This window comes from Diceros bicornis, chromosome 23, assembly GCF_020826845.1.
Source record: "Diceros bicornis minor isolate mBicDic1 chromosome 23, mDicBic1.mat.cur, whole genome shotgun sequence".
Taxonomy (NCBI): Eukaryota; Metazoa; Chordata; class Mammalia; order Perissodactyla; family Rhinocerotidae; genus Diceros; species Diceros bicornis.
This window is the reverse complement of record NC_080762.1, coordinates 8,370,334-8,391,693: the sequence shown is the minus strand read 5'-3', so window position 1 is coordinate 8,391,693 and position 21,360 is coordinate 8,370,334. Positions and strand designations below refer to the sequence as shown.

The 21,360-nt window shown below is 37.1% G+C and overlaps 1 protein-coding gene across 1 annotated transcript in view; it reads left to right on the top strand.

Moving 5' to 3' along the window:
• The window catches only part of LAMA2 (laminin subunit alpha 2), a 572,820-nt gene that overhangs the window by 400,044 nt on the left and 151,416 nt on the right, over positions 1 to 21,360 (top strand). The window contains exon 30 of the mRNA XM_058566315.1: positions 14,993 to 15,117. Within this exon, the coding sequence (XP_058422298.1) occupies positions 14,993 to 15,117 (125 nt within the window). The remainder of the gene's footprint in view (positions 1 to 14,992; positions 15,118 to 21,360) is intronic.

Here is a 21,360-nt window from a genome sequence, read left to right as displayed (position 1 = left end):
TTTTGCTCTCCCAGGAACACTGCTCCCTCCGCAGCGTTCTCAAGTGGTCACCATTGTTTTCTTTCACGCTCTTTGTTCCCCTGAGCCTGAAGGCGGGCAGGTGTCCTTCCCCTCCTTGACACTTGCATATCATTCTCCTTTTCTCCTCCATAACAACACCCAGCTTTGAATCTCATGCCCCCACCTGTATGCCCACTATATGCCCCATCTATATGTCCACCACTCCTGCTTGTTAAAGTCATCTACTAACCCTCAGGTCACCCGCGTCATTCCTTGGAGCTTTTTCCTCTGTGTCATTGCCATTCTCTCTAGCGCTACTCTATCATAATTCTTGGTGATTTCAATGTCCATAAAATCAGCTCCTCCATACTTTGGATGAACTGTTCTTGTTTCTCAAAAAGACCAAGTCTGCCAGTTACGCTCTAGATCCCAGCCCTCTCTCCCACCCAAGGATGTCACTCCACCCAGTCCTGTTCTCCCGTTCCTCATGCATCATCACTTTCTGGTTCTTCTTCTATCTTAACAAAACAAAAACAAAGCACAAATAAAAACCAACTCTCGACTCCGTTTCCTCTCTTGACCTCTACCTCTTCATTCCTCTCCTTTCATACGATGAAGACTTGTTTATGCTCTGACTACAGTTTCTCTCCTACCATTCTCTCTTGAAAATCAGGCTTTTACTTCACCACTCTACTGAAACCAATGACTAGTGTTCGGCTATCAGTCTTCATCTTACTTGATCTATCCACAGCATTTGCTGCTCTCAGTCACCCTTTCTTCCTGAAACTTTTCATGTTCAATTTGCTTCCCTCGACGTGATATTCCAGGGGTTTTTAAACTAGATGGCTGCTCCTTCTCAGTCTTCTTTGCTATTTCCTACTCATTATATGAAATCTACACACTGATGTCCCAGGATTTAATCCTTGGAGCAATTTTCTTCTCTAACTACACTCATTCTTATGGAGATCTCACCCAGGCACGTGACTTTCAGTATCTATACTGAGATCTCATGGTATTTACCATTATTTCTATGATTACATTTTAGATCCAAGTCTTTAATCTTTCTAAAATTTATTGTGGTGTGGAGAGGTAATCTTTCTTCGAATATATATAACTTTAAAGAAACATTTATTAATATTTTCTTTTCTCCTTGATACATCATATCTGAATATATACAAATTTGTTTTCTCTGTATTAAGATACGTTTAAAAGATCATCTCTTCTGTTCTACTTACCTTTTAGTTCTTATTGCAATGTTCTGATTACCTTTATTTTCTACTAAATTATAATATCTGGTAAAGCAAGGCCCTTTATTATTATTCTTGTTCTAATTTCCTTAACTGGTTGTACTTATATATTCTTCCAGATGACATTTTGATTCACTATTTCAATCTCTTCACCAAAAGATGTTGCTAGAATTTTTACTGGACTAGCTATTTGTACAGAATTGCTATCTTTACACTATTTAGTTATCCTCCCTCAACCCAAGAATATTATACGTTTCTCTATTTAAACATTTTATGTCTCACAGTAAACTATTTTAATATTATCTATATAGGTTATGCATTTTTTATATTAAAATTATTTCCATGTATTTTACATTTTTATTTCAATGGTAAGCTTTACTTTTTTTGTTTCAATATATTTACTAACTGGTCATTATTGGTAAACATTAACAGAATAGATTTTTTTACGTGTATTTGATATCCAACCACTTTTTTTTAGTTCTAGAAGTTTCTCAGTTGATTCTTTCAGTTATTTTTATATTTACAATAATATGATTTGCAAATAATTATAATTGTGCTTTTCCTTGCCAGAAACTATATCTAGTATAATAATTTCATATTTTTGCATTTACTAAGTCTTCTAAAAAATGTTAAATAAGAAGGTAATGAACTTCCTATCTTATTCCTGATTTTAATATGAAAGCCTCAAGCATTTCACCACAAAGTATTATGCTGGTGGTTAGTTCTCCTTTTTATTCTTGGCTTCTTAATATCTTCTTTCACTCAAGATAGGATATTGAAATCTATCATATGCTTATTTGTCAGGAATGGAGTGGAGGTGGAGATGCATTTAGGATATGATTAGATATACTTTTTTACCTTAAACAGAATGATGAATGATATTATTGAGTAGATGAATAACTGACTAATATGAACCATCCTTGAATTTCTGAAATAATTTCTATTTGGTTTCGGTGTAGTGTTCTTTCACCAGTCTGCTGGCTTATGAAATTCAATAGATAATTTCAGGGGAGGGGGTTAATTTATACATTCTTAAGTGAGAATTAAATGCATTTTTATTTCTTATGCAATCTTCACTGACATTTTTAAACAAGGTTTTGTTGACTTCATATAATTAATTTAGAAGTATTCATAAAGGATACAGTTTAATTTGATTTTTATTTAGGATAAAAGTTGTTGTCTTTATACTGTCCTCTTTTGACCAATGGCTATTATAGCTATTTTTATGCCTTAAGAATCCTAAATACAGGTCTATTTTCTGAGATATCCCTAGATGAAGTAAAAAATAAATACATATGTGCATCAAACATGCACAGCTAGTATAAATTGTCACGCTCTGAATTTTTATATTTTTCTTCAGGGAAGTTACAACTTTTGAATTTAGGCAACTTTGTTCATCTTTGAAACAGCCCCATGAGACAAATAGGAAATAGCTATCATTACTTCAATGTTGTAACTGAGGAAACTGAAGCATACTGATTTCTTTCTATGTATAGTGTGGATCCCAGTTTAATTTCTTATCCTTTACACAGTGCCTGCCCTCTACTTTGGTATAGTGGTCATAAGCATGACTCTGTGGGTCAGACTGACTTAACTCAAATCCTGGTTTCATCCCTATGGGCTATGTGAGCCTAGTTAATTTATCTAACGTCAGTGGGGTCTTAGTTTTCTCATTCATAAAATGAAGATAATAATAATACCTACTCATAGTTTTTGTAAGGATTCAATGAAATACTGGATAAAAGGCTTAGAACATTGCTTAGCACACAATGAGCTCCATAGAAGTGATAGCAATGATGATTGATGATGATTAAGATGATAGTTACCATACACATTATCCATCATTTATAACCTTAGAACCAATTAGATGATAATTAATCAAAAGTTAATGTAGAAACCATCGTTATCTCTAGTGCTATGCTAGATTTTCTCACTTATCTTTTTTTCTTTTTCTTTTTTTTTGGAGGGAGATGAAGTTCAGTTTTATTTTTTATTTTTTTTAATTTTTGTTTAATGCAGTAACATTGGTTTATAATATTGTATAAATTTCAGATGTACATCATTATACTTCTATTTATGCGTAGATTACATCATGTTCACCACCAAAATACTAATTACAACCCATCACCACACACTTGTGCTGAATTATCCCTTTCGCCCTCCTCACTCCTCCCTTCCCCTCTGGTAACCACCAATCCAATGTCTGTCTCTATGTGTTTGTTTGTTGTTATTATGTACTACTTAATGAGGGAAATCATACGGTATTTGACCTTCTCCCTCTGACTTATTTCACTTTGCATAATACCCTCAATGTCCATCCATGTTTTCACAAATGGCTGGATTTCATTGTTTCTTATGGCTGAGTAGTATTCCATTGTGTATATATACCACATCTTCTTTATCCATTCATCCCTTAATGGACACTTAGGTTGCTTCCAAGTCTTGGCTATTGTGAATAACGCTGCAATGAACACAGGGGTGCATGTATCTTTATGCATTGGTGTTTTCAGGTTCTTTGGATAAATACCCAGCAGTGGAATAACTGGATCATATGGTAGTTCTAGCCTTAATTTTTTGAGGAATCTCCATACTGTTTTCCATAGTGGCTGCACCAGTTTGCACTCCCACCAGCAGTGTATGAGAGTTCCCTTCTCTCCACATCCTCTCCAACACATGTTGTTTCCTGTCTTGTTAATTATAGCTATTCTGACGGGCATGAGGTGATATCTCATTGTAGTTTTGATTTGCATTTCCCTGATAGTTAATGATTTTGAACATCTTTTCATGTGCCTGTTGGCCATCTGTATATCTCTTTGGAGAAATGTCTGTTCAGGTCTTTTGCCCATTTTTTAATTGGGTTGTTAGTTTTTTTGTTGTTGAGGTGCATGAGTTCTTTATATATTTTGGAGGTTAACCCCTTATCTGATGTATGGTTTGCAAATATCTTCTCCCAATTGTTAGGTTGTCTTTTCATCTTGTTGATGGTTTCCTTTGCTGTACAGAAGCTTTTTAGTTTGATGTAGTCCCATTTGTTTATTTTTTCTATTGTTTCCCTTGCCCGGTCAGACATGGTACTTGAAGATATGTTGCTATGACTGATGTTGAAGAGCGTACTTCCTATGTTTTCTTCTAGAAGTTTCATAGTTTCAGGTCTTACATTCAAGTCTTTAATCCATTTGGAGTTAATTTTTGTGTATGGTGTAAGGTAAGGGTCTACTTTCATTTTTTTGCATGTGGCTATCAAGTTACCCAACACCATTTGTTGAAGAGACTTTCTTTTCTCCATTGCATGTTCTTGGCTCCTTTGTTGAAGATTAGCTGTCCATAGATGAGTGGATTTATTTCCGGGCTTTTGATTCTATTCCATTCATCTGTGTGTCTGTTTTTGTGCCAGTACCATGCTGTTTTGGTTACTATAGCTTTGTAGTATATTTTGAAATCAGGGAGTGTGATACTCCCCAGCTTTGTTCTTTTTTCTCAGGATTCCTTTAGCTATTCGGGGTCTTTTGTTGTTCCATATAAATTTTAGGATTCTTTGTTCTATTTCTGTGAAAAATGTTGTTGGAACTTTGATAGGGATTGCATTGAACCTATAGATTGCTTTAGGAAGCATGGACATCTTAACTATGTTAATTCTTCCAAGCCAAGAGCACAGAATATCTTTCCATTTCTTTGTGACTTCTTCAATTTCTTTCAGCAATGTTTTATAGTTTTCAGTGTACAGCTCTTTCACCTCTTTGGTTAAGTTTATTCCTAGGTATTTTATTCTTTTTGTTGCAATTGTAAATGGGATTGTTTTCTTAATTTCTCTTTCTGCTACTTCGTTGTTAGTGTATAGAAATGCAACTGATTTTTGTATGTTGATTTTGTATCCTGCAACTTTACCATATTCGTTTATTACTTCTAAAAATTTTTTGGTGGATTCTTTAGGGTTTTCTATATATAAAATCATGTCATCTGCAAATAGTGACAGTTTCACTTCTTCCTTTCCAATTTGGATCCCTTTTATTTCTTTTTCTTGCTTGATTGCTCTGGCTAGGACTTCCAGTACTATGTTAAATAGGAGTGGTGACAGTGGGCATCCCTGTCTGGTTCCTGTTCTTAGAGGGATAGCTTTCAGTTTTTCACCATTGAGGATGATATTAGCTATGGGTTTGTCATATATGGCCTTTATTATGTTGAGGTACTTTCCTTCTATACCCATTTTATTCAGAGTTTTTATAATAAATGGATGCTATATCTTGTCAAATGCTTTCTCTGCATCTATTGAGATGATCAGGTGATTTTTATTCTTCATTTTATTAATGTGGTGTATTACATTGAGTGATTTGCAAATGTTGAACCATCCCTGCATCCCTGGAATAAATCTCACTTCATCATGGTGTATAACCTTTTTAACATATTGTAGTAGGCGATTTGCTACTATTTTGTTGAGGATTTTTGCGTCGATGTTCATCAGTGATATTGGCCTGTAATTTTCTTTTTTTGTGTTGTCCTTATCTGTTTTTGGTATCCGGGTAATGTTGGCTTTGTAGAATGAGTTAGGGAGCTTCTAGTCTTTTGTCCAGCTCACAGATCCATTCTTCTGTATCCTCTACTCTGCTTTTGAGTCCCTCTAGTGAATTTTTCATTTCCAGTATTGTATTCTTCATTTCTGATTGCTTCTTTTTTATATCTTCCATTTCTTTGTTGACATTCTCACTAAGTTCATCTATTCTTCTCCCCACATCAGTGAGCATCCTTAACACTCTTTGTTTGAACTCTCTGTCAGGTAGGTTGCTCATTTCTGTTTCACTTAGTTCCTTTTCTGGGGTTTTGTCCTGTTCCCTTACTTGGAATGTATTCCTTTGCCTCCTCATTTTGTCTCTTTCCCTGTGCTTGTGTCTACGTATTAGGTAGGTCAGCTACGTCTCCTGCTCTTGGATAGGTGACCTTATATAAGTGATGCCTTAGGAGGCCTGCAGTGTGCTTCCCTCAGTTCTCAATGTTCCAGCAGTGACCCCTATGTGGGTTCCGTGTGTCCTTCTGTTGTGGCCTGTTTGCTCTCCCTGTAGGTGCCCAGGGAGGCTGAGTTATGCTCCTGGCCAGCTGTTGTAATGCTCAGCTGCTTGTAGTTGTTGTGGGCCCTTCAGTCTCTTTATCAGGTGTGGGGAGCCCCAGCACAGTTGGCTGCAAGTTCTAATACAACATTTGTGTTGCAGTATTTCTTTTAAGTGAGTAAGCCCCCAGCCGGGCAGGTTATTAGGCTCAGGGGCTTATAATTGCTATAGACCTCCAGCATTTAGGTCTCTTGTCAGCTCTCTGAGGATTGTAGCTGGGTGGGGCTGGCCTCAGGCACGGGAGCACACAATTGTTTCAGGCTTCGGAAGGTGGGGCAAACCCCCTATGTGGGTCTTTGAGAAGAACAAGTCTTCTGCAGCTGAGAAGCCCTGCCGCCCACAGGTCCACACACACAGTCAACACAGTCCTGCCCTGTGTGTGCGCCCCGACCTCCTGAAGTGGACCCAGTCTCTCCACAGCAGGAGCCCCACACACTCCACCACTGCCCCACACTCTCCACCTGCTCCTTGTGCACGCCCTGCCCCACTGAAGTGGGCTCAGTTGCCAGGCTGCAGAGAATCCAGTCACCAATCTATGCAGGCCCACAAGTTGCCTGAGGGCTTGTTGTTGGGTGGGGCCAGTCTCTAGGGTGGGCTGCCTGCCCTGGCTGAGCTGGATTAAATCGGTGCTCTAGTGAGTGGGGCAGCCCCTGGGCTAGCAGGCCCCAGGGAGAACTCCAATGGCGTCTGTGTCAGCACGCCCACACCAGGCCACAATAGTGGCCGCCGCCAATGTCCCAGTCCCTGGAGAGGTCTCACCTCTCACTGCAATGCACTCAGAGCCTATCAGGTGAGACTCTTTTCACCAAAGCACTGTGCACCTTTCTTTCTGGTGATTTTCGGTTGCTTTCTGAAACCGGTGAGTTTGCGCATGGGCCCTTTAAGAGCCGGTTTTAATTTCTTTGTGAAGCAGCTTTTCTGGGGGTACTCCTCAATGTTTTAGTAGCAGGCAAAGTCAGATATTATGCCACTTGTCTTGATTGTGCTGGGTCCACAAAGTGCCTACAGCGGGGGTGCTCCCAGCTCAGGACCCTGCTCCTCCAGGGAGGCTGTGTACCTTTGGGCTGCTCCCGGGCTCCTGTGAAGCTGGCGGCTTGTGAAGGTGGTGTTTTTCCTCTTCAGAAGGGAGTTTCTGCCTCTTCCACCTCAATTTGGATTGTCCTTTGTTGCAGGAGTTCCTCTTATCCAGTTTTCAGTTCTGTCTCAGGGGTCATTTTTCCACGAGTAGTTGTAAATTGGCTGTGTCCGTGGGAGGAGGTGAGTTCAGACTCTGCTTATGCCGCCATCTTGACTTCTCTCAACAGTTGAGTCTCCTTTTTTCTATTTCTTTATGCCTTTCATCAAAAACAACGGGTAGAGAATAAACAAAACTATAGAAAACTTTAAGGCTAAGCATTTCAACTGTTACATAAAACCCACATCACTTTATAACTATTCTCTTCATAATTTCTAATGACACTTACAAGAGAGCTGTTGCTTCATTTTAGATGTTAATAAATCATATACATAAGCATGTTATGACCAGTAGCTCAGTGACTGTTGCCCATTAAGGAACATTGTCTTCAAAATAGAACAGTAAAACCTACATAATATTGAACCTCCAACCAGGAAAGGGAGAGGAGGGAAATGAACTAACACTAATCAGTACATACACACACACACACACACACACACACACACACCCAAAGAGATACACACACAGACACTCACATACATAATAGATATAGGTATAGATTTTCTGAGTTTATATATAACACACATACCTATATCTATATCTATTCTTTATCTATATTTATTATATATGTATACCTATCTACAGACATATATATTCTCCTTTAATTGTCACTACACCCCCACAGTCAGTATTATTTTTCCTATATTTCACATGGGACTATTGAAGTCTCAGCTAGCTCAAATAACTTTCTTGAGACCAAATAGTTTGTGAAAATATTATTTTCATTCTATCACAGTTCTTATTTTGAAATGAAAAGAACAAAATAAATCTCCATCACTGATCTGGCCTGTTGTTTGAAACACCATCAGTATCTGTGGTTAAGCAATTAGCCCTATCTTCAGTAAATAGACTCATAACTAGAATCTACTGTGTTTACAGTGTTTTATAAACTTTAAATTATTTAATCTGTCTAACAACCTTACCAAAATAATGATTATTAGCATTTTATTGCAACTCTAAAAATTAATGCTAAGAAAACTTAAGTAACCCACAGAGCCTTGACTAAAAAGTATTAGAATCAGGTTTCAAATCCAAAACAAAATGCTACCTGCAGACTGAGAGAGAGTAAACACGCCCTTAGCTGATTCAATGAGTTTGATTTTAAAAGCCCAGGTGAATTATATCCTAGAGTACTGATAGAAACTGCAGTGTGATTAAGAGCCATATACGAAAAATATTCACAAAATCATGAAAATATGAAATTTGTCACAGGATGGAAAGTAGTGAAATGTCATTCCAGGTTTTATGAAGGAAACTAAAATATAAAAAAACAGATTGATTTTGATATCCAGTAAAACTTAAGGATTGCTTACTTAGCCAGTATCTGTCAACTGTAGAAAAAATAAACAGTGCTCATTAGGAATCAGAATAGGTTCCCTCAAAATAAAACATATCAAAATAATTGCTAAGGTTACTGTGTATATAATATCTGAGACCCCAGTTTCCTGAATTCCAGTACAATTTCAAATTCATCAGACCATGTGGTACATCATATCTCAAATTCAGCAAAAATAAAAACAGCTACCATGTGACCAACCCTATATATGTACCAGGACCAGTGCTGACCGCTGTAGACAGACTTTCCTCATGTATTCTTACAATAAGTTTATGAGGTAGACAAGATTATTTCTTCTTTTACAGTTAAAAAACTGATGCTGGGAGAAATTAAGTAATTTGCTGAGGTCATAAGCCAGTAAGAGTCAGATCTATGACTCAAACTCTGGTTAGTTTAAATAGGTATTTGACAGAATGTTTCATGGTATCCTCACAAGCAAGGTTGAAAATATGATGCAGATGATAATCAGTTAACGAGTTTGATGGGTATAGAAGTTGTTAAATGACATGACCTAGAATAAGCTCTAGAGATGTCCCCAGTGGTGAGGCATAGGCTTTGTGTTTGACCCTGTCATGTTCAAAGTCTTGATCAGTGATGTGGGTGAGACTTATCAAATGTTCAGATGACATAAAGCTGGAAGTGTTACCTAACGTGCTATATGGTGGTCAAGAATCAAAAAGAACCTGACAGGTGGGATTATGAGCCACAATTAACAAGATGAAATTAATAGAAAAAAGTTCTGAACTTAGGTAGTCTCACTTGTTTGTTCATTCTTGTGGCATTTGTTATTAAATTTTTCCAATGTTCAGGCATTGTGGTAGGCGCTGGGATTATAAAGATGAGGAATGAATGAGACTTGCCCTCTAGGAGCTTATATTCTAGTGTTAAAGGGAGAGAACAGAGAAAATGACATATAATAGCAATTCCTGTGAAATAGGAGTTCTTGCTTGACTGCTGATTCATTTATACAAGATCCAGATCAGGGAAGTACATTCAAAATATTTGCAAATCACAAGTAGATACTTATAATCTCTATTTTAAGAGAAATTTTGAGTAACCAGAATTTTTAAATGTTTATCTTGAAAAAATATATTTAGCTTGAAAAAAATTTATGAAGTAATAGTATTCTTCATATGTTTGAGGACTTTCTCTGGGAAATGAGAATTAGACTTAATACATACAGCTTCAGAGGCAGAACTTGGATCACTGACCGAAAATTAGAGGGAAACAAATTTTCATTCAGCAGAAGGAAAAACTTCATAGCTTATAGTTATGCAAGATGAAAAGGCTGCCTTATAAGAATTCATGCATTTAATAATATATCAAGGAAAGTGTGGAGGCATCTCTCTAAGGAAAGAAGGTTAGGTTAAGTAACTTCTCACTTTAGGTCTAAGATACTGTAACATTAATGTTATGTTCATTTGATTTAGTAGAAGAAATATATACCACCAGTTTTCCCATGTACAAAAAAATACAAATAGCGTATATTCTAATCTATTATTGAAAAGATGCTAGCACATATTCACTCTTGAGAATATAATTTGACTTCTCATTAGGTATCTAAAATATGGAAAATTTTCCTAAAGATTAATTTCTATATGAGAGAAATATGTCCACTATTTCAAAGCAGACAGGAAAGTCATGTGAAAGGTCTATGTCAAAACGTTTCAAAAATAGCATCATGATTTATGTGTTGTGTTTGTGGACCTAACCAGAACATTGGATTAGGTTAACCAAGTTCATTATGTTGGCAACCCTGTGAAAGACTGACTGTTCAGAGAAAGTTAAAATATTTGCTTGCTCTGTGAAGAAATTATATAGGGTTGTAGGTATAAGATAAGCAAACCGTATTTTTCAATCTCTATATTTTCAGTAATGATCAAAATTATCTATGTTTTGATTTAGTTATTAATGTTACTTCTGGTTACATAAAATAATTCATTATGCAGTGATTTTTTTTCTTTACAGAAGCAAAATGCTGATAATTATTGTTCAAGATCCTGTGTATTTTTTGGCACATGTTCATTTCTATAACTATAAAATATGTTCTTAAAATACTCCTCAGTTAACACTTCTTCATCATTTGACAACTTGCTGAATGATTTGAGACTGGAATTCATAGATAATTATTTTATCTTGGAGACATTATCTTTCACCATGCTTCTGTTAAATATGGAATGGCTGTTTTATTGCTAAAATCCGGTGGTTCCTTTGGATGGCTGAATAAGAGAGGATTATGGTACTTAAATCAACATCAAAATGTGACAAGTCATCTTGCTCTGCTAACCACCTTTCTGTAAAGTCATTAGACTTGAAACTTGGCCTTTTTCATCTTAAGAAGCCTGATCATTTTCATCTATTCTTCCTAGAACATGCATCCATTCAGTCAGTCATTCAAAGGCATCATTGAATGCCTACCATGTTTCAGTCACTGTGTTGAGCTAGAAAGAGCATTTAGCCCAGACATTAGGGCATTCTCAAACAGAGAATGTTTATCAGAGAAAGTAACATTTGTAATGAGAGCAGAAATGAATAGGTGACAGCCAGGTAAGAGGAGGAAAAAGCATTCCACAACAAGGGATTTGCATATGAAAAATCCCAGAGGTAAGAAAGAAGAACATTGTATAATTTGAGAATTTCACATGGTCGCATATGACTTCAGCATAGTGGGCAAAGGTTGCAGTGGCTAGAGGTAAGGCTGGAAGAGTAAGCAAGGGCCAGATTATAAAGGTCTTCCTTGCCATGCTAGAGAGTTTGTAATTCATCATGAGGGCAATGGGGAACTAGAGCAGGCTTTCAAGCAAGAGAATGGCATGATTTGATATGTTCTATAGGATGATCACTCTGATTGCAGTGAGGGGAAATCACTGGATGAGAAAATTTGGAAGCAGGATCTTTAGCAAAGAGATTCTTCTAATAAACCAGATAAAAGATGACAGTGGCCCAATAAAAATAGTAGCAACACGGAAGTAAAGAAACAGAGTAATAGAGTCATGAAACATGATTATCAAATAGATATCTGGGCGGGCTCTGTGGCTTAGCGGTTAAGTGTGCGCACTCTGCTACTGGCTGCCCGGGATCGGATCCCGGCCGTGCACCGACGCACCGCTTCTCCGGCCACGCTGAGGCCACGTCCCACATACAGCAACTAGAAGGACTTGCAACTATGACATACAACTATCTACTGGGGCTTTGGGGAAAAGAAAGGAGGAGAATTGGCAATAGATGTTAGCTCAGAGCTGGTCTTCCTCAGCAAAAAGAGGAGGATTAGCATGGATGTTAGCTCAGGGTTGATCTAAAAAAAACTTAAAAAAAAAAATAGATATCTGGGATGAGAGAGGCTTTTAGACTGCTGGCCTGGGTAATTGAGCAGATGATAGTGACCCCAAATGAAATGGGAAATACAGGAGTATTAGCAAGTTTAAAGAGATATGAGCTTACTTTTTGACATTTCAAATGCAAGGTACTTTTGCCCTTGGAAATTTAAGTCGAGAACTCATTGGAGATATCTAGGCTGAACATATAAAATTAGAGTTTTTGGCACATAGAGATAACTGGAATCATAGTAGTAGATGTATCACCAAGGTAGAATGTGTAGGGGAAAAAAAGAGATGAGAGCTGAAGTTAGAATCAAGGACACCAATCTTACTAAACAGAAAGGGAAGGAAGACTCCATGAAGGAGGATAAGAAAGAGTAGCCAGAGGTGGGAGAAAAATCAGGGAAACCACAGGAAGAGAAAATGTCAAAGAAAGTGTGGCCATAAATATCAGCTGATGCAGGACATTCGTGAGTCACAAGGACTAAGTATTGCCAGTAAATTTTCATCTAGCAACAAAGATCTTCTACATGAGCCTGGAATGATGTTTCAATGGTGAAATCAGAAGCTTATTTAGAGGGTGAATGGGAGGTGAGAAAGTAGAGAGCAGGAATGTTAATAATGCTTTTCAAAGGTGGAATGGAAGTTGTCAAGAGACTCGAGACCCCGGAGATATTTTTAAGATAGAAAAAGGCTTGACTAACCTCAAATGTTGATGGGAATAAGACAGCAAAGAAGGAAAAAATGTAGATGCTGGAGAAAATGGGAGGCAGGAGAGCCACCATCCTAACCCATAGTTTAGGAAGGAAGCAGCTTTAGACAAAGCAGAAAACACTGCTTCCTATGGACAGAAATAAATGTTAAAGGGATGGAAAGTAATGCAGGCAAGATGGCGAGTCATTTGGCAGGAAGCAGAGGGAGCACCCAAATGAAGGCTTCCTTTTCTCTGAAAATAAAGGCTGTCATCGGCTGAGAGTGAGGTAGAGAATTAGAATATTTGAGATTTGTATCCTACCATATTGGAAAACTGGATCCATTTTACACTGAGTTATAAAATGCATCCATGATACAATATATTTTTAAATATAGCACCAAAAATGTAAAAAGCCAATGGTCTAAAATTCGTGGTGGTAATGTCATGGTTTTGTCCCAGAGAATAGCATAAACCCTCAAAAAGACTCAGTAGATGTTCTAAAAAAATTTTTTTTAATTCCATGACAGTGTCTGTAGAGGAAGTAACTTCAGTTACTGTTTGTCATGAATGACCACACATACCACACAAAACATTGTCTGGCCTTTAGAAGACACATGAAAAATCAATATGTACTTCTTGTTTGAATGAAGCAAAGAGCCCATCATATGGGATATGATCCAAGGTCAATATAAAGCCTGCAGGTGTCTCTGTGGCTCCAGCTGAGTTGATCAGCTGGTGGGGTCACTAACATATACATCTATTTTGTTACTGACTTTTTTGCTTCTCAACTTTTCTCTTGATATTGTTTATCAGAAGTCACCCTTCTGATCACTCCAAATCCTGTCCTACAAAATCAAGCTAAAATCCAACTCCAAATTCCTTCTATTTCCTCTTTTTTCTCAACTCCCAAAGTCAAGGGTCACATTCCCCCTAAATAACAGTCAATGCTGCATTGTTGTTGCTGTGTTTCTTATTTGCCAATTTTTTTTCAATTTTTCCAAAGTATAAATAAATTCTTCTAGGATAGGATGTTATTTTACCTTTTTCCTTAATTTGGTTCCTCTCAGTACCTGGCTCAGTGTCTGGCAGGTAGCTCTTCCTAAGTCTCTAGTGTATGAATGATTGCTATGTGTTAACTATAATTCTACTTTATGAGAATTTTAATCTCAAAACTATTTACACACAATTCTGAAACTATTCTCATTTCCTTATGGAAATATCTTAAAGCATATTATGCAAGTGTCTCTTATTATGCAAGAATGAAAAAGAACATATTGACCTGAGATTCCTGGTTTCAGATTGGGTCCTCTCTTATCCATTAAAAACCATCAACATTTGGCAAGAATTAGATGAATAACATTCTTAATGTGGTAACTAGGCCGACCTTTTTTTTTCCTATTGTTGCCTCTTTAAACATTTTTACTTTCCACCTTGGTTTGGTTTCAGAAAGCCCACTGATGGGCGTGCACCAAGGTCCAAGGATTTTTAGCACTTTTCTAGCACCTTGTAGAGAAGAAACTTAAACAGCCAGATAATATAATAAATTTTAGAAATTTGTGAAGTCTATTCCCCAGATTAGAGTAAGAGAAAAATTTATACAGAGATTGGCATAGGAAAAAGACAACAGAAACTCTTATTGTCGATATAGCTACAACAGCTCAGTATTAGTTTCCCAAATGAAAGAGCTTCTTTAAAAATATGTATATCAGGGCCGGCCCCATGGCTTAGCGGTTGGGTGCGCGCGCTCCGCTGCTGGCAGCCCGGGTTCGGATCCTGGCCGCGCACCGACACACCGCTTCTCTGGCCATGCTGAGGCCACATCCCACATACAGCAACTAGAAGGATGTGCAGCTATGACATACAACTATCTGCTGGGGCTTTGGGGGGAAAAAATAAATAAATAAAATCTTAAAAAAAAAAAAGTATATCAAGGACTGAGTTCTCTGTCAATGATGTGTGTGCATGTGTTCACAGGAGCACACACACTCGTAGGTGGGGAGCTGTATGATGAATCACATTCTAACTCTCTTAAATTAAACACAAACTTCTCCCTTTTCCTTTACAGAATTGTCAACATCACACTGCTGGTGACTTCTGTGAACGATGTACTGTCGGATACTATGGAATTGTCAAGGGATTGCCAAATGATTGTCAGCCATGTGCTTGCCCTCTGATTTCTTCCAGCAACAAGTAAGATTGAGAAATATTACCATATTTCCCAATCAGTAACACCATCTGTGTAGCACATGGGCTTTCTATGATTTGGCTATTTTTTCCACGTAGACAAAGTCTCAATTGAAGTTAGAGATTTTTTTTAACAATATCAAAACATGACAAAAGTGAACACTTAATACTCTATGGTTCATTTGTCCTTTAAAACCCTGTCCCAAGTAAATAATACTAATTAAAGTGTAAATACCAATATTAACATAAGTACATTTATGAAATAAATGATATATGTACCAATGTGCATAATTTTATAAATTTTTATAAAAGTCTAGTGTTTGCATATAGTTCTGCCATAAACTCATCTATGAAGGATTGTTTGGGTGCATATTATATCACTTTTGTGGCTGTTTCCACTCATTTTGCGTGTTTAATTCACGACTGGTAAAGAATTATCGAGAAAATAATTGAAAAATAGTGCAGTTAAAGCAGGGTGACTTATTGTTATGCTCCAAAATAGGTCAATATCTCCTGGAATCACTGCCCCCTTTCTGTGAAAATGGTCTGGTACCATGGAAACACAACCATAAGGGGAAACAAACTCTGGAATATTTTATTTCGGTGCTGTCTGAACATTCTGCATTGGTTTATATATTGATGAAAACCCCTAGGTGTTTTCATTTACCTTTTTGCTAAGGCAATCTATACTTTCTGCTAAGTGGTTTATAGACTTCAATCTCACCTGGAAGGGCAGTTTGTCTCTAAGAATTTGCTTTTGAAAAGAACGTAAGGCAGTTTGTTCAGAATTAGAATCCTGGACACATTATCTTGTGTGTATAAGAACCACAGAGCAACTCAGATGAAGAGATATTTCCACCTGTGCCCCCTCAGTATTTTTTGTTTTCCTTCTTTGGCTTTGTGTACATTTTGAAAACATTTTCATGTAAATTGTGTCCCTTTCCTCTGCAAGCTCCTCTTTTTTCGTTGAACAGAATCACAAGTCTTTTATAGGGTATAGAATGTAAATTTTCAGATAAGTAGAATATTGATGAGAATAAAATGCATGATCTTACTGTTCATCCAAGCACCAAGTGGTAGGTGTAAGAAAAATATTTTCATTTTCCTTTCACTAATTTCCCTCTGATGACCGGGTTTAAACAGAGAATGTTATTTGTTTTATTGTTTATTAAAATATGAACCATTTGGATTAGAAAAATTCAATAACCAATCTATAATTTTCTGTGGGGTGAACTATAGCAAAAGCTACAGGAGATATAAAAGAGAAGCATAACATCTCTTGGAGAAGCTCACAATAAAACATGTGTCTTAAGAGAATTGAACTAAAATGTAAAGAGAATTTGAAGACACAAAATACCACACTTGATTTTGGAAGCTTCAAGAACATATTAAAAGAAGTAGTATTTATAATAGATTTTAAGTAGTATATTGAAGGATTTTTACTAGTGGAGATAGTAGAAAATTATATGAGGAAAACCTTAGAAACAGAAAACACAAGGCATGTTGAAGAACTAGTAAGTAAGAGAGTTTAGAGCATGAAATTCAAATAGAATTTTGTAATTGCAGATGAAAATGAATGGGCAAATGGAGGCCATATTGTGGAAATCCTTGAATACCAGTCTAAGAAATTGCTATTTAATTTTCTATGTAATGAGGAAACACTACAAGTTTTTATTTTAAAAAAAAAAAAGGTTAATGGATCAAAGACACACTTTAGAAAGACGATTATGAGTTAAGTATAAAATGAATTGAAACAGACAAATAAGAAAAGTGAAGAGATTGGTTAAAAAGCTATTGCACTAGCTTAGGCAAAAGACAATTAGAACCTGAAGGTAGGTAATAGTAACAAGGATGGAGACAAGAGGTTGGATGTGAGAAAATCGCTGAATGCAGCTCTACAGAACTGATAACTAAGTAGATATGAGGGTTTAGGGCCAGGCAGGAGTTGAAGCCAGAGGTTTTCAGCCAGGTTGACCCCCAAAATGATGGTGCCATTAACCGAAACAGGGAAACCAGGAGAGAGCTGCTGCAGAATAAAGACAATTTATGTTTCAAATAGGTTCAAACAGATATGAAGGGTCTGTCTGAATGGAAATATGAAAATAGCTGCAGGAAATGGAAATCTGAAAATTGGAAAGGCAGATGAAGGAAGAGATATGTTAATAAATGAATTAAAGTTGGATAGGATTTCCCAGGGTAATGTTACCCAAGGGGAGCACATGGAAGGAAGGAAAGATAGGACTGCCTACATCAGGGGAGCCGGAAGAGAAGGAAAAGCCCAGACAGGAGCTGTCAGGGAGGCAACGGAGCTGAGGCCACACTGCCTCTGACACCACAACAGAGAAGAGCAGCAGTGAATGAGCATCAGATGCTGCTTTCTCAAGGGAGACTGAGGACATATGGCGGCAATTCACTGTGAGGGTCATTGATGAATTTTGATAATCAATAGTGAAGCAGACATTCAGTTACAAGGGTGTAAGTTATAGCTTTAAGAAGTTACAAGAAGGAAGAAAAAGTACTAACTTGAAACATTAGCAGGATCAATAAAAAAGTGTGTTTTCGTTTCTGTTTTATACGATTAGTATAATTTAATTATATATTTTATGCAAAGAACCCTGTGAGAATCAAAATACCAATTCAACGTGGCTAGTTCAGTGGCTTTCCGACTTTATTGATCACAACCACTGTAAGAAATACTTTTTTTACATCATAACCTGGTACACAAAAAACTTGTGTGTGTAGATATCTAAATATCTATAGCATATACTTAAATCTATAGCTATATTAATAGATAATACTATATCAAAGATAGATAATATAAATATATAATTATAATTATATGATTATATTATATAATAATATCTATATTATGGTATATAATACTCAATTTTATTCCATTTTATGCTCTTGCATTATTAGAAGAAATTTTAGTCAAAGCCCACTAAAGTGATCTCATGACCCACTAATATCACCACCTAAAGCTTGGAACATTAATTAACAAAAGCAAAGACCTATGTATAGTGAGAGGAGAAGGATTAAAATGCAAACGAGGACACCAGCCAGGGCAAAGAAGAGAGGCACTTATGCCCGAGATAGAAAACTAGATTCTGAAATATGGGTGGAGGAGGCTGAGCCTGTCTCTCTTCAGTGACTTCAACCTGTGAGTTAATGAAAAGGAAGGGTAAAGCGTGGTGAATGATTACGAACTCACTTCCACGCAGTAGTTCAAGTCTTCAAGATCTCTTTCCAACTTTTAACCATTATGACAGTGCAGCACTGCTCACGACCCACAGGGGTTGCCACTGTCCACCCAAGAAAAAGTCAGGTATTTTAGCAGAGTGTTAGAAACCCTCTGCAGGTGAGCATGGACCACCTTTCCAGGCTCAGTGCTCTCTCCTCCCTTCTGCAGTGATGCTAAATTTGAGTTTCTTGCTCTTCTCCAAACATGCTCAGCAATTTTTGCCAGACGGAGAAAGACAAAACTGCATGGTTTCATTTATGTGTGGAATATTAAAAAAAACGAAAAATATGAACTCATAGAAACAGAGTGTAGAATGGTGGTTGCTTGGGAGGCAGAGTGGGGGAAATTGGAAGAGGCTGGTAAAAGGTTACAAACTATCAGTTATAAGATGAATGAGGTCTAAGGATCTAAAGTAGAACATGGTGACCAGAGTTGATAATACTTTATTGTATAATTTTATTGTATGGTATATTGTATATACAAAATGTATTGTATACTTGCGATCTCACCAAAAAAAATAAAAAACAAGGTAAATATGTGAGATGATAGACGTGTTAATTAACTAGATGGCTGGAGTTCTTTCACAATGTATACATATATCAAATCATCACAGGTACACTTTAAATATATTATAATTTTATTTGCCAATTATACTTCAATAAAGCTGAAGAAAGCACAAATAGATATATAATGTGATACCAGATAGTGAAAGTGCTACCAGAAAAAAACAACAACCTCAGAGAATTTAGAGTGACTGGGGTGCCATTTTAGATAGGGTAGTCAATGGAGATCTTCACAAATAGATGAGGCTTGTGCAGAGATTTGAATAAAGTAATGGAGAGAGCCATGTGACCATCTGGAGGAAGAACAGTCCAGCCAGAGGAAAAAGCGAGTGCACTGACCTGGAGACAGGCCCATGCTTGGCCCGTGCTTGGCAGACAGCAAGGATCCAGGGCAGTGGGAGGAGAGGGAAGGAGGGAGAGGGTGGCAGGAGAAGGAGTCAGGGAAGCCGCACTGAGTAATGAAATGTCCAGAAGGCTAAAAATCTTCCAGTGGCAAGAGCTGGCTTGGAACAGGATAATGCAATGATGTTCGTGATGGCAACGCCAGCAGCCTTTGCAGGTAGAATATATGTGGAATGTGACAGAAAGAAAGAGATAAAGTTGACTCTGGTTTATGGCAGAGCAAGTGGAATCACAGAGTGGCCATTGACTAGGATGAGGAAAATTATAGAAAGGTCAGTGGTTATCTTTTGGAGAGGGGAGCTCAGTTTTAGATCTGTTAGAGTAGATGCGATATTTAAAGACCTTAAGACTGAGTGAGATCATTTAGCGGAGAGAGGAGAGGACAGGATAGGGGAAATGTGAAGACTGAACAGTGAAACACCTTAAGAGGTCAAGGGCATGACATGACGTAGATCCAGCAAAGGAGACTGAAAAGCAGCAACCAGTGAACTGGGATTAAAAACCAGGAGGAAGTGGTGTCCCAGAAGCCAATTCATATCCACGGTATCCATGGGGGACGACACAGAGTAGCAGACTTCAAATCTTAGAAATTCTGTTGAGGCAAGTTTGGAATCAGCAGACATAAGGAAATGTAAAAGATGGCCACCAAGAGAAAGCACAAGGATTTCTGTGTGGCATGGCAGACGATATGAGAATTGAGAGCAGATGAGGGAGTTAAGAGCCAAAAGAGTAAACTCTAACCTCAAGTAGGATGTGATTCCTACTTCCTCTTTCATAAATAAGTGATATACGGAAAAGATTCAATCCACCATAATACTATAATTTTAAAAAGTTTACATCAACCATTCCAGGAGAATTATAACATCCCTGCATAGTAATTGAAACAGATATGTTACCGTGAAGGAATATAATTGAATGATGTTAGCTCTCCAGAGTTTCACTTGAAATGTCTAAAAATCTGTTTCCAAGTGCTCATATATGTATATGAGTGTGTGTGTATATATATGTATGTGTGTTTGTGTGTGTGTGTGTGTGTGTGCAGATGCACTCAGCAGCAAGCTTTAAATTAAAGAGCTAAAGTCTTGCCAGAATGTGTGAATTATGTGTTTGTGGGTCTATTTTTGTGAAGGCAAAGAATAAATTTGTTGGATAATGAGTTTGTGAGTAGTAGATCAATTTGTTCACAGATTTTGCAAAGGTTCGAGTTTATTTCTCATTCGTGTACTATTGATTGAATGCATTAGAAAACGGTTAAAATAGAGTCCTCATGGCACCTGACCAATAGGAGTTGTGGCTCTGGTCTATACACTTCATTGCTTTTTCAGTATCATCTGGCTTAGCAGACCAAAAGAAAGAAAAATGATGTTTGCAGCATCACTGTTTTGCAACAAATATATATGTTTTTTGTTCCTAAGTTTCCAGTGCACCATGCAGTTTTATCCAATGGGAATACAGCACTATTTACATTTGAGAGAAGTTTGTAACAACCTCCAAACTCCATGTTATTATAGTTGAGTTTTCAAGTCTTGTCAAGTCTTTCCTTTGTAAGATAAGGTGATCAGAAATCCTGGAGCAAGCCCGACTGGCTGTGGTCTACCAGTGTTGTGGTGAAAACAGGGCAAGTTAGATAAGACCTACTTACTAGAAAAGATCACAAAATTGTCAGAAAACTGTATTCATTTTCATGTAGAAAGCCTTCCCTTCTCCTTTCCTCATACTAAATCACATTACTTTGTGCTTAAAGCAAAATGTAATCTGAAATCCATATGTAAATTAGAAAACACACTCTTTTATTTTAAGTGAAACATTTATTCACTCTTCATGTGTTGAAGTGCCAGTGGCAATTTGGGCCAAGTTTTCAGAAAAAAATTGTATAACATTTATGCTTCTTTTTTTTTTACCTGAAAAATATTCAGTAATATTCTACTGTCAGACAAATGTGCATGAATTCTAGTCATCATTTTCTTTTGATTCATGAAAAATAGGAGACTTCTGCTGGGTGTTTAATATTTTCATGGTTGTCATATAATTATTAAAATTTCC